At 36.1% G+C, this 13282-nt stretch overlaps 1 protein-coding gene across 2 annotated transcripts in view; it reads left to right on the top strand.

Moving 5' to 3' along the window:
- Positions 1–601: 601 nt before the first annotated feature.
- The window catches only part of ptpn9l.S (protein tyrosine phosphatase non-receptor type 9-like S homeolog), a 40702-nt gene continuing 28021 nt past the window's right edge, over positions 602–13282 (top strand). The window contains exon 1 of one of the 2 annotated variants that reach the window (XM_018234060.2): positions 602–860. In XM_018234060.2, coding sequence (XP_018089549.1) covers positions 825–860 — 36 coding nt within the window. In that variant the 5' untranslated portion in view covers positions 602–824. The remainder of the gene's footprint in view (positions 861–13282) is intronic. The other variant, NM_001087734.1, reaches the window with a different exon arrangement.

Below are 13282 nucleotides of genomic sequence, written 5' to 3'. Positions count from 1 at the left end.
CGAATATTTTCTCTATCATTATAGGCAAGTATAATTTGTAAGAAAGGCAATCCTGCCTGTGCAGGGTGGACTGTTATTTGTCATGATATAACTTTATCCAGTTGTCTTACTCTTTTTTTTTTTTTACTCAGCGCAGTAAAAAAAATGCACTGAATAACAAAAATCACACATCTGTTGCGTTTCTGTTCTAACTACGGTGGTCTGGGAGAGAAATATATCTTTCAACAGCGAGTGAGCGCACTGATTTGCTTTACGCTAAATTTAAAGCGGCCATATTGCTTAAGGGCAACACATAGCACTTCCAAAGGAATAAATGTAGCATAAAGACCCAATGTATTCCCTATGCAAGCGTACTAGATTCTTTCAGGAAACTGCATTTAAAAAGTTGAATACATTGGTAAGTCATTTTATTTAAATTATATTTGTCAATTTCAAAGGCTACAAATCTGTTAAGCTTCAAAGTAAAAAGCCTTGTGAAACTTTGCCAGTATGGCTCGCTGTATTCTGGATGCTATAGCGCAATATCAGACACCAGACCCAGATACTATCTACTCTTGAGTAATGCATCTCGACGCCTCACAGAGCCCCTTAGTAAAGATGGCCGTCTCGGCCCCTCCCTGTGGCTAATTGGGTAGAATCCCGCTAGCAGCGTCACGGCCTCGCTTTCCTGCTGTTCCAAAGGGAGGGTAGGACTGGACGTGTTGCGGGCGACGTGACGTTGGTTTGGAAGGGCCGGAGAGGCGCAGAGAGTCTGGTGGTAGTACAGCCCGGAGGGGAACAGTAGGAGCCCGGATGTACCGGAGAATCTCGGCCCCCAAAGAAAGATGGCGGAGAACCAGCTAACGGCCCCGGAGGAACGGGTGAGAGCATTGAGACCTTAGCCAGAAATGCCACCTAGAATGTAGAAATTGTGTAGAATGGAAAAAAAAATCCTACTTTATGCGTCTGTAGTTAGTGGCTCTTGTGGTTTTCTATTATAATCAACTAGTCCAATCAGTGTTATCCAATTGTGTGCCTTTTTCACCCAAGTGCAGGCAGCCAATAAATACACAGCAGAATCCAATGCCTGTGCCATTTATTGCAGCGACCCTGAGCGTTGTAGTTTATGCAGCATCTGGATTGCCATAGATCCCCGTGCGAATCCCCATCCATATGTTGATTAAAATATCTGATATCAATAAGCATTGTAGCAAAACACCTTTTTTTGGCGTTTCACTTACAACTCAAGTCATAGGTGAACAAGATGTCTCGTCAAATATTGGGTGGTGGAAAATAACCATTCTACTGTGCTTCAGCATTCTGTAACATTGCACTCGTGATTTACTATCATGTATTAAGGAACTAGGTTGATTTTAATATGCCGTAGACTTTCCCATTCTTAGCTACCTTTTAGGATTCATCTTTTATTCTTTATAAATAATATAAGATGAGGAGGGTATGATTGATCCAGGTAGCCAATGAACTATTCTTCTCAGAGGCTGCAGTTTTATTGTGTTTCATTGGTTATCAGTCTATTCGGGCACTTAGCTATTCATCTTTCAGTCTTATTTAAAGCAGTGCATGGTTTCTAGGGTAAAATGGACCATAGCAACAAGATAGACTGAAATTCCTAACATTAGAGCTGCTGAACAAAAAGCTAAATAATTCAAGTTTTAGAAAAAATGAATACCAATTGCAGCTTGTCTAAACATCACTGTCAGCATCATACTGAATTGGTAAACTCCATTTGTAAACTCCCCTTTTAAATAGCAAGTGTTTTACTTGCACACATGGGAATTGCTTCACTGTATAAAGGGATATAATTATAGTACCAGTTCTGTTTGCAGATTCATCATATATAGGCCAAAATCACATTTCCTTTCAAAGGTTTCCAAATTCTTGAATAAGTGTAAGGAAAACATACAGGTTATGCTTAGTAGCATACTTGCACAGTTACAGGGAAACATCTAGTTCATGAGCTCTGATCCCAGTCATAGGAATGTTTATAAGGTGGCTTCTTGCACATTGTAATTTGCATAATATTTATATTATACAGATCATGGAACTCCAAGGTTACTTCTAATATTCTCATATTTTCCAACAACGGATACTTTATTTTAATACACAAGTTTTAGTAACTCACCATTTATAACTGATTACATAACTAGTCACCATTTATAAGGATGTAATTTACAGGCTATTCATGGCTTTTGTGTTTATATAATGAATAAAGTACACCTTCTTGTAAAATATAAGGATATTATAAGTCACGAGAAGTTCCATGACCATATAAAAACACAAGGCCGAAGGCAGAGTGTTTTTATACAGGTCATGGAACTCCAGGTAACTTCTAATATCCTCATATTTTGCAACTGGGGGTACTTTATTATAATACACAAGTTTCAGTGAGTCATGTGACAGAAATGACATCAGAACTCACCGTTTATAAATGATGACATCAGAACTCACCGTTTATAAGGATATAATTTACAAGATATTCACGTATTTTGTATGTATATATATATATATATATATATATATATATATATATATATATATATATATATATATATATATATATATATATATATATATATATATATATATATATATAATATATATATATATATATATATAGAGGTGGGTACAAGCTGCACACCTTCAAATACATCAAAAGACCTGGGTGCACTGGTTAAATAATAGATAGAAATTGCACGTGGTACCGGCACTCACAGGGTTTGCATGAAACATCAATCGTTCAATATGGTTACATCAGAAAATAAGGTTTATTGAATCCATAAACCTTATTTTCTGATGTAACCATATTGAACGATGCAATTTCTATATCTATATATATATATATATATATATATATCTATATATAATATATATATATATCTCTATATATATATATATATATACATATATATCTACATATATATCTCTATATACACACACACACACACACACACACACACACACACACACACACACACACACACACACACACCCCCCCCCCCCCTACTTTATTAGGCATAGGTATGTTATACATGACATATTTATTTACTCTCTTTTCAAAACTGAAATGTATTAGTTGTTTTAGATACTATATTATAATCTTCTGTTTACTCTTAGGATGCTGTTACACATGCCTCTGATTCAGCACCCTACACTTGTATGTTTTCTGGCTAAAAACTGTCCCATGAGTGCTTTGACAGGCAGATGCCAACCATGTTAATTTTTTTTTCCTGCCAATAGGATCAGTAAGGGATCATGTCATCAAGGGTTTTTACAGTTTTATATACCAATCCATCCAGCCATTATAATTCTTGGGTGGTGCCTAAACATTTGGCACCACCCAAGAATTATAATGACTTAACCTGATAACTGAGCTAATGCTCCTGCTAGCAAAAAACTTCACTGATCTGGGGTACGCCAGCGAGCCATCATCTTCAGTTCTTTTCCTTGCACATTTTGCAGTAGAGTGAAAAGTCAGAAAAAAGCCATCTTTTTCTCTCTACTGTGTATGTGTTGGCCACTGGATTCACTGGAGTGAAAAAGGGAGGAAGAGGATCGCTCCCACCCAGTACCCCGGGCAAATGCATTTTTCTGCACGGGCTCGGGTTATCAAGTAAGTCTTTACAATCCTGGGAAGGTGCTTTAATTTTTGCCCCCCCCCCTTGGATTAGACTTTTAATTCTCCTTTAAAGACCTTGAGATGCTTATATGGGCTTGATGCCAAACTACTGAACAGGAACAGGAATGCAGGGCATGTTTAAAAATCCTGCTGGGGCAAGGACTACATTGCATCTTGTGGTCCTTGTCTGATAGGAATTTTTAATCTGCCTGATTAGCTTTCAGAAGAAATACATATGTATCTTTAAAAAATATTCAGAATCTTTGGTTTCTAAAAGTATTTGGCTTGGCTGGGCTAGCTTACTGTTGAAAAGTTTAAATTGCCATCTGTTTTGTTTGCAAAGACTGGTGTCAGCCATGAAAACTTGTAAGAACTCTTTATGAATAGTTCATAAATATGTTATGTCCAAGCATATACAGGTATAGGATGTATTATATGGCATGCTTGGAGCCTAGTCTTTCTGGATAATTTCTATAATTTTTGAAATATTTCTTTAATTTGGACCACCATACCTTAGGTCTACTGAAAATCATTTAAACAACACAGTAGGAATGTTTTGCCACCATAGACTTAAGTAGGTTAGTTACCTTCAAGTACAAGTTACTTTATTATTATTACAGAGAAAAGGAAATTTAAAAAAAAAAAAAAATTAGGTTACTCACTTTAAATAGATTCTATCCATAATTTAGAGCTCTACAGATAACGTTTCCTGGTAAAGGATCCCATATATGTCTTCAGATAGGTTGCCTTACTTGTGGGTTTTTACATAGAAAATAAAGGGACTATTATTTTAGGGACTCTGTAAGACCTATATGTTTTATCATTTTATTAAATGTTATATCTACCGCTCTCCGGCCTCTTAACTTTCCTGCGCTGGTGGTGCTGGCTCTCTGTCGACCCGGCAAGGTCCCTTAGCAACAATAGAAAATTCACGGATCTGCACACACTCTATCTGCAGCCGGGACATGCACCACTTTTTATTGATTTTTCACCACAATGATAAACATTTCAGGGGGTTTTCAACCTCCCTTCATCATGTATCATATATAATTTTATTCACAAGACTACACATTAATTTGTAAAGTGTTTGGTCTATTTACCAAAATCCAAGTGCAGGGGTGCCAATAACCTAGATTGTGATCAATCAGTAAATCTTGAGCTGCTGACTGTTAGATCTCATTGTCCTCAAACAGCTCCATTAGATTGTCCTTCCGGTTTTTATCTAAGCAAAATGCAATCTTTTCTTTTACAGTAACATAACAATATCACATTTTACATTTCTCTGCAATACTAAAACTCCCAGGAGACCGCGGAATTGTGGTTTTATAGGATATCGTAGTCTCTCAAATCAGCTTAGGGCTCAGTTAATTACGAGACCACAGTCCCGGTTACTCTGCCTTCTCCACCTTTGTGGTGTCCCAGGGATAGAACAAATTAGGTAGCAGTTTTGGGACAACTCCACCATCTCCTTTTTCATTTTCCTCCTTTTCTCATGAATTTGAACATTGATTTATTTTTATTCTATCTAATGGCAGCCTAGTTAATTAACTAATCGAATCTTAGTAAGGATTATCTAATCCATTTAGCACTGTAGCACTTTATAATCTATTGTATTATATATTTCCATTTTAGTCAATCAATTATAACTATCAATTTATTCCTTAGTATTACTAGTAATTTAGAAACTGGTTATTAATTTTGGTATTACTTTATTAATCGCCGAATTTGTTGTGGGAAACAATAAATTTGGCCTCCCATGCTCCTCACTTATAATCCTTTGCACTGCACTTTATAATTTATTGCACAGCACTTTACAACAATAATAAGTGGCATATTCAGCCTCATGCACTGACCAGTGGTGTTTAATTTTAATTTTTTAACCTACTACAAATAAGTGTGTTAATAATATTTTGTGACTGCCTGAGTTTAGTCTGTTCCGGTGGGGGTTCTTTTCTATTCTTTGGATATTGTGAAATATCACATTTTTATAACTTAACATGTAAAGAACACACACAGCCTGATTCACAGTTCTTTTTTTTCCCTGGGGGTTCTCCTCTTAATCATGTGTGGCATTAGCCTGATTTTCAGCCTGGGTGCAGACAAACAAAGCAGATTTTGGCATGAAAATGCACTCGCACATTTCCGCACTGATATTCTTACCTTGTGTCTGCACCCAGACAGACCCAGTATCTGTGAGTGCAGACACAGGAGCGGGCATTTATATGCGGAGTGAGAATTAACCTTTTGTGGTACTAGCCTTAAGATGGCCATAGATGCAAATATACAGTTGTTCTGAAAATTGTATGAATCTTCCTTTTGTACTTCGTGTGTGGAGTGTCCCGTTTTTTTGTTCCATGACAATTGAAACAAATGTGAATTCATCGCACAAAGAATAAAATCTGCGCATCTATGGCCGGTTTAAGGAATTAAAAGCACCAGCCCAGGAGAAAAAAAGTAATGAAGCACCGCATCACTTAAATACCTTTCCCAAACATCTCTCTGCAGACTTGGACTCGCACATGTGCAGTAGAGCAAAATTAGAGACTCTACCTGTATTCCCCAAGCATGTTTATTTTGTACTGGCAAGTGAAAAAAATATGGTAACACTGCCCTGGATTTACCCCCCCCCCCCACCCTGGTGAATTGTGACCCTAATATGTTGCTAAAAATAGTTAAGTCTGGGCACCCATCCAAGTGGCAGAGGAAAATCTTAGTGCCAATTTTGAGTAGGTATGTGGAAATTTTGTATCCAGGTATTCTAAAAATAGTTTGGAATAAAAAGGTGGATATAGGATCCAACTAATTTACCCTCAGTTACAAGGTACTGTTTCATTTATACAGAGAATTTTTTTTTTTAGTTAAACAGAATTATTGGCTCATATAACCTTCCCATACTGTAAATCAGAGCTTTCTTAATGGGTTTCCAGAGGGATTACATTACTGTACATATTTTACCTCTCTACAAAAACGTCTGCAAAGCAAACAATTGGGTGCTATGTGGGCATTTGGTGAGTTTTGTTTGCAAGGGTGGAAGTGTTTAACATCAAATTTAGAATTCTTTGGGGTCTTCAGTAGCAGTTTTCAGTACCCTGGGAAAATATATTCCATGTATAGGATCTATCATCTAAAATTCTTTTGTGGTGGGATTTTCCGGATAAAGGTCCTTGCGTAATTTGGATCACCATCACTTAAATGTGATAAAACATTTAAAGCTAAAAATAGTTTTGTTTAGCTACCATCAAGTAAAGCTACTGTAGCATTACAGAAAAAAATGAACTCATATTGGAGAATTGTGTGATACTCTTCAAAATTTCAGATTTTTCTGGATAATCGACCCCATACATCTAATTTTGTCTTTTTACCTTGGGAAATAGGTTGCTACATAAGTGACTTCATGGATATGTGGAATAGTTTAAAAAAAAAACACACAATAATATATTCGTATAGGATCTGTTATCTATAAAGCTCTGAAATACAGGATGGCTCCTTTTTAATAAAATTATTTAAAAAAATTCTCAGTCATAGTAAAAACAGTACCGTGTACTTGATCCCAACTAAAATATAATTATTGTCGCCGGGCGACTAATCTCCCCGAATCTCCACGTGTGTCTCTGCCCTTAAGGTAGAAAGATCCAAATCACAGAAAGACCCCTTATTTGGAAAATCACAGATCCCAAGCATATTTTATGGCTGTGCATTCTCAAGCTTGCTTATTTCTGCTGGAGTGCTTTGCAAATCATCCTTGGCTCTTCTGTGGGATTATAATTTATCCAACTCAGGAATTTCTGTACAACTATATATTTTTGGTACTGACATACCTATGCTGCAAAGGGCTTCTTCATCTTTAATTATATAGAGATATGTTCTGTAAAATGCTGTTTTCAGAGCTGCATCTTGTTACAAATTGTGATCTAAAACAACAAAGGGATAGAACTGAATTTTTCAGGTGAGACTGAGTTGGAGATGTAAAGGAGAATGAAAGGTTAAAACTAAGTAAGTCTTATCTAAATCTTACCTAAATATACCAGTAAACCCTCAAGTAGTGCTGCTCTGAGTCCCCTGTCAAAAGAAACCCTGCAATTCTTTCCTTCTATTGTACACATGGACTTCTGTATCGGACTTCCTACCTTCAGCTTAAACCTCCTTGCCCTGAGCATGGGCATAATCAATTTGCTCCTCTTCTCCCCCCCCCCTCCAAATTAATCGCTTATCTAGTATAAAGTAGTAAAAGAGAAGATATCTAGTAAACCAACACAACACAACTCTTGTGTGCTAAGCAATGTGCAGTATAAATAGTTTTTAGGCAGAAAGAAACTCACTTTTTTTAGTATGCTTTTTGTCTTTAAGATGTGTACAGAGTGTTTAGGTACATTCTTGGTTAGCTTACAGCAAGTTATCTATGCAATGCATTCAACAAAACCTCTCCTATTGTTGAGAATTAATTTTTCTATCGATCACCATTTAAATGCAATATTGATAAAGACTGTTATGTAACATAAAATAAAAACAATTTATTAAGACCTATGCTATACTGGGCTCGTTTACGAATACAAATGCTTGTGTTTGCAAAATAATTTCATAAAATTATTTATAATGGTACTTGTGCCTGTCCATGCTACGTAGCATCTTGTGGCAGGTGCCAGTGAGGCTGCTTAGCTTGCTATGATGAGTTTTGAGCTAGTGCGAAGTACAGGGCCCGGTGGACACAAGTGAATTTATTCTATTAACTTTAGGTTTGGCTGTGAAAACTTCTTGACTTGGGTCTTTATATACTTGATAATTTGTCTACTGTCATTGTATGCCTTTTTAAAGGAATTGTTTAGTATGAAGATAAAAACAGGCTAAATATATAGACCATGTAAAATAAAAAAAAGTTTCTAATATAGTCAGTCAAAAATATAATGTATAAAGGCTAGAGTGACTGGATGTCTAACATAATAGCTAGAAAACTATTTCCTGCTTTGCAGCTTCCTTGGTTTTCACTGATTGGTTAGTGTTAGTCAGTAACCAATCAGTGACTTAAGAGGGGACCGCATGGGTCATAACTGTTGCTTTTGAATCTGAGCTGAATGCTGAGGATCAGTTGCAAACCCACCAAACAAATGTCCCATGTTGCCCCCCTTAAAGTCACTGACTAACTCGGAGTTAGAGAGCTGCAAAGCAGGAGGTAATGTTCTGTTATGAACAGATCAGTTATGAGCAATATTATATCATGCTGTTATAACACCAGCTTTGAACAGAGATTTTCATTATTTTTTTCCTTTAGAATCTGAAGACGCAAATGAACATATTTCTTGCCTTTTTCATTTTTGGTGCAACACATGGAAAATTAATTCATAGAAGTCCATTTTAATTTATTCTGCTAGATATATAATGATTCTACATATCCATTGTCTGAAAACGTTGATGCTTCAGCGTGTTTTTCAGTTAGCTCTTTCTATGGGAAGTGATGGTGGGTAAAGAGGGGTTTTTTAACTACTGCTGTTTTCTGCCTGGTGTCAGTGGCAGTCATCCCAGAATCCCTAGCCAGCCAAGAGACTCATAAATATAAGCATTAAAATTACAACTAAGGGCAATGAGAGGCTCCAAAGAGTTTTAACATATTATATTACAACATAATATTGTCCATATCCTGCAGTAGTTGTAATTTTTCCCCTTCCCACCCCTAATTTGCATATGCAAATTAGGATTTGGTTTGGTTTTCGGCCGAATCTTTCACAAAGGATTCAGGGGTTCGGCCGAATCCAAAATAGTGGATTCGGTGCATCCCTAATGGGGACCTTTGGACTGCTTCTAAAGTTTGCTTGAAAACTAAAAAAAAAACCTCTCAAACATCCCAAACCAAATTGATCTAAATACTGAAGATTTATGGGAGTAAAAGACAGAGCCGTGTCTATGCATTGGCTGATATCCTAGCATGTATATATGCCCTTGGTTTGTGTGTGAGCACAATGAATCATGCAAGTGGGACCTTTAGTACTTGAAAGATAATTTCCAATTTAGAATTAGCCAATTGCTAAGTATATTTTTATGAAAATAGTTTGCAGTTTTCAGGGGTATAGCTTCACACATTGGTCAAAAATACAAAGCCCTATACTTAAAATTAAAATTTCGATTAAAACCTATCCCAAAGAATTTTGGTTGTGTAAGAGCTGCATTACCGGTATATGCACTTAAATGAACACTCAAATGAACATATATACTGATTCCATTAAATGGAATGCCACCAAAAAAAATCATGTTGCCTGCTGGCCAAAAATATAATTCTAAACAAACTTACATTAAGCTTGGCTCATAAATAAGAACGGCTGTCCTTTGCTATTTCCTCTGCTGATTGTCATTTACTGCTACCCTGGTAAATTCTATAAAAATGTAATGAATTACTCATTGTTTATACAAGAACAAAATGTTCTTCCCAGATATAAAATGAAAATGTTCGATGATAATCACATTTTCAGAAGCAGGAGCCTTTCTGTTTTGCTGAGAGTTATAAAATTGATAAAACCATAAAGGTAGTGGATCTGTTACGCAGAGTGATTGGGAACTGTTGGGACCTGGATTATTAGAATAAGATATGATTCTTTACTGTGGAGTATACCATGCTTTAAAGCTACTATAACATTGAGATGGACTTATACTAGCCTAGTCAAGAAAGACTAAATCGGTCCTCTATTAATAGGACCTTGTGGCTGTGCCAGTTTTCTGAGCTTTCACTGTAATTGAAAAAAGTAGCAATCTTCGGGTCTTCTTCCAGTGCCTCTGTAATTTTCATCACTTTCGACACGTGCGAAGTTATAGCGAACTGGGGATATGCTCCAACTGCGCAGATACAGAGCTTCCTTACTGAGATTACAGAAGCGCTAAAGATGGCCCCTATGAGCTCTGCTGTGCTGACTCTGCAACAAGGGGTAATTACCTGCTTAGGGGTATCTACTTGTGTTAACTCCTGTGCGGGGGGGGCAGGAAGGGGGGACTATGGAGGGTAGGGGTTTTTATTAGAAAGGGGGTTTAGTTCTCCTTTAAAATTGTGGTTCACCTTTGAACTAACATTTAATATGTTCTAGAATGGCCAATCCTAGGCAACTTTTCAATTAGTCTTCATTATTTATTTCGTATAGTTCTTGAATTATTTGCTGTCTTTTGCAGCTCTTTTCCAGCTTTCAAATGGTAGTCATTGACCCCATCTTAAAACAAATGCTATGTAAAGCTACAAATGTATTGTTTTTGCTACTCCTCCTTACTACTCCTCTTTCTATGCAGACCCTGTCCTATTCATATTCAAGTTTTTTATTCAGATCAATGCATGGTTGCTAGGGTAATTTGCACCATAGCAACCAGATTGCCAAAATTACAAACTGGAGAGCTGCTTAATAAAAAGCTAAATCAATTTAAATCCACAAATAAAAAATTTATACCAATTGCAAATTGTATCAGAATATCACTTTATACATCATAATAAAAGTTAACTCAAATTATTACTCATCATTATTAGTAAAGTAGGTGCTGTGCATTTAAGTACAACATGTGTTTTCTGTAGGGTAAGTTTAGGAGTCTTACATTTTCCATATAAAAGCAAGCAACATGGCAGCTCCCTTTCAAATGTATAAATCCAAAGATACAGTAGGGAAGGTTTTGAACATAACCTGAACTATGCTCTTACAGTATTCATTAATACTTTTACTAAATATATTGACTTGGAGTATGTAATTGTTGATATTGAGGAAATAATACATAGAGAGAGAGAGAGAGAGAGAGATAGAGAAACATCCCCATCATAATTATCCACAAAGAGCTGCTGCTTTTATAATAAACGGAATTGGTATATTTTAAAAAACTTTCTTGTTACCATTATATAGAATTCTTGAATTACATGAAATCATGAATGTTGTGCATAACATTTTCTTGCATTTACTTAACCTGAGCATGGAAGGTAATGTGCTGCTGTTCTGAGCTGACTACTTCCAAGTATTGATATCTCACTCATTTTCTCCCATAACCATTAATAGCTGTAATGCCTTTTATTGACAGCTTGCATCTGTCCGTTACAGTCCCTGTACTAAATTGTTTCAGCTTACTCTCAAGGGAGCCACAGACCCAGTACATCTTAAATCTGAACCTTTGTTTCTGATAAAACTCAGCATGTGCTTTTGTGGATCTGTTTTTATTTGCTTGCTTGTCTTTCTTTTGGAAAATTAATTTGCCCCAATATTAGGGTTCCCTTGAAATATACAATACTTTTAATATGGCCCAAAAGTGGTTAATGCAGGTATATAGTATTATCTGTTACAGCTATAACATTGTAATGTCTTCTAATCTGAATGTATACATAGCCAATATGCAGATTACAATGTATCTGCTCAGTTGCTAGGTTACTAATATATATGTAGGAGTTACTCTTCTGTTAAAGTGCACTTGCAACATTTTCAGATATAAGTACAGATATAAGGCTTCATAACTTAATATTTTATAGTAGTTCTGACAGCTATTTGGTGTATTCAGTGGTATACACATTTTTTGCTTCACCTTCTCCAGGACTGCAGAATGAGTTTGGGTTGAAAACCCATGATTCTCTTGGTAGTATCATTTATCTTTTTATGAATGAGTTTTGCTACAGTAGCCCAGTATTTAATGAGTTCATAGTCATGGATTTTTAATGCTGGCAGGAATTGATCTCTGCTGTTCCTGTGATGGTAGTTACTACTAGTTGAAGAAGTTCGAGAATTTTTTCAGACAATCTATTCCCAGAATTAATTAAAAATCATATTGGCTGATGTATGATTAATTTCTTTTTAGGTAAACTAGAAATTCGACGAATTATAAACATAAAACATTGAATTTTTTTAAACTCGGGTTAATAGGATCAACCCGAAAAATCCAATCAAGTTCGAATTGAATTTGATTAAAATTTTAAAAACTCGATTTGAGTTTTTTCTCCGAAAATAAAACTTGAATGTCAGGAAGGCTACAAACAACTCCACATTTATTCCTGGACTTTTGCCATTGACTTAAACCGCAATTCAGCAGGTTTTAGGTGGTGAATAGTGGAATTTTGAGTTCTTAAAGGGCCAGAGTATGATACATTTCGAAAACACGCATCAACTTTGACAGTTTTGACCATAAAAAAAACTCGAAAAATAGAATTTAGAATTCAAATTTTCAATTCGACCCTTGAGTTCAATGGCAAAAGAAAAAAATTTGCTCACCGCTTTTTTAATTCTAAAGAAATAAAACATACCCTGCGCTGACCCTTAGGAATATATTAAAGGGCAGAGATATTTTCTGCATTTATTATATACATGATATACAGGATACTGTCAAGTATGGTAGGATCATCCATGTTTTGTTTAAAGGAGTTAGATTTTTTTGGAGCCTTTTGCAGTCTTTTTAAGATAAAAGCTAAGTACCTGTTTTTGTGTGTGTGTGGGGGGGGGGGTTTAGGGATGCACCAAATCCACTATTTTGATTTCGGCTGAACCCCAGAATCCTTTGTGAAAGATTCGGCCGAATACCAAACTTAATCCAAGTCCTAATTTGCATATGCATATTAGGGTTTGGAAGGGGAAAACATTTTTTACTTCCTTGTTTTGAGACAAAAGGTCACGTGATTTCCATCCCTGTCCCTAATTTGCATATGTAAATTCGGTTTCGGTTCGGTCAGGGAGAAGT

This window comes from Xenopus laevis, chromosome 1S (genome assembly GCF_017654675.1).
Source record: "Xenopus laevis strain J_2021 chromosome 1S, Xenopus_laevis_v10.1, whole genome shotgun sequence".
Classification (NCBI taxonomy): Eukaryota; Metazoa; Chordata; class Amphibia; order Anura; family Pipidae; genus Xenopus; species Xenopus laevis.
The sequence above is the reverse complement of the archived record's forward strand: the minus strand, read 5'-3'. Positions and strand labels throughout refer to the sequence as shown.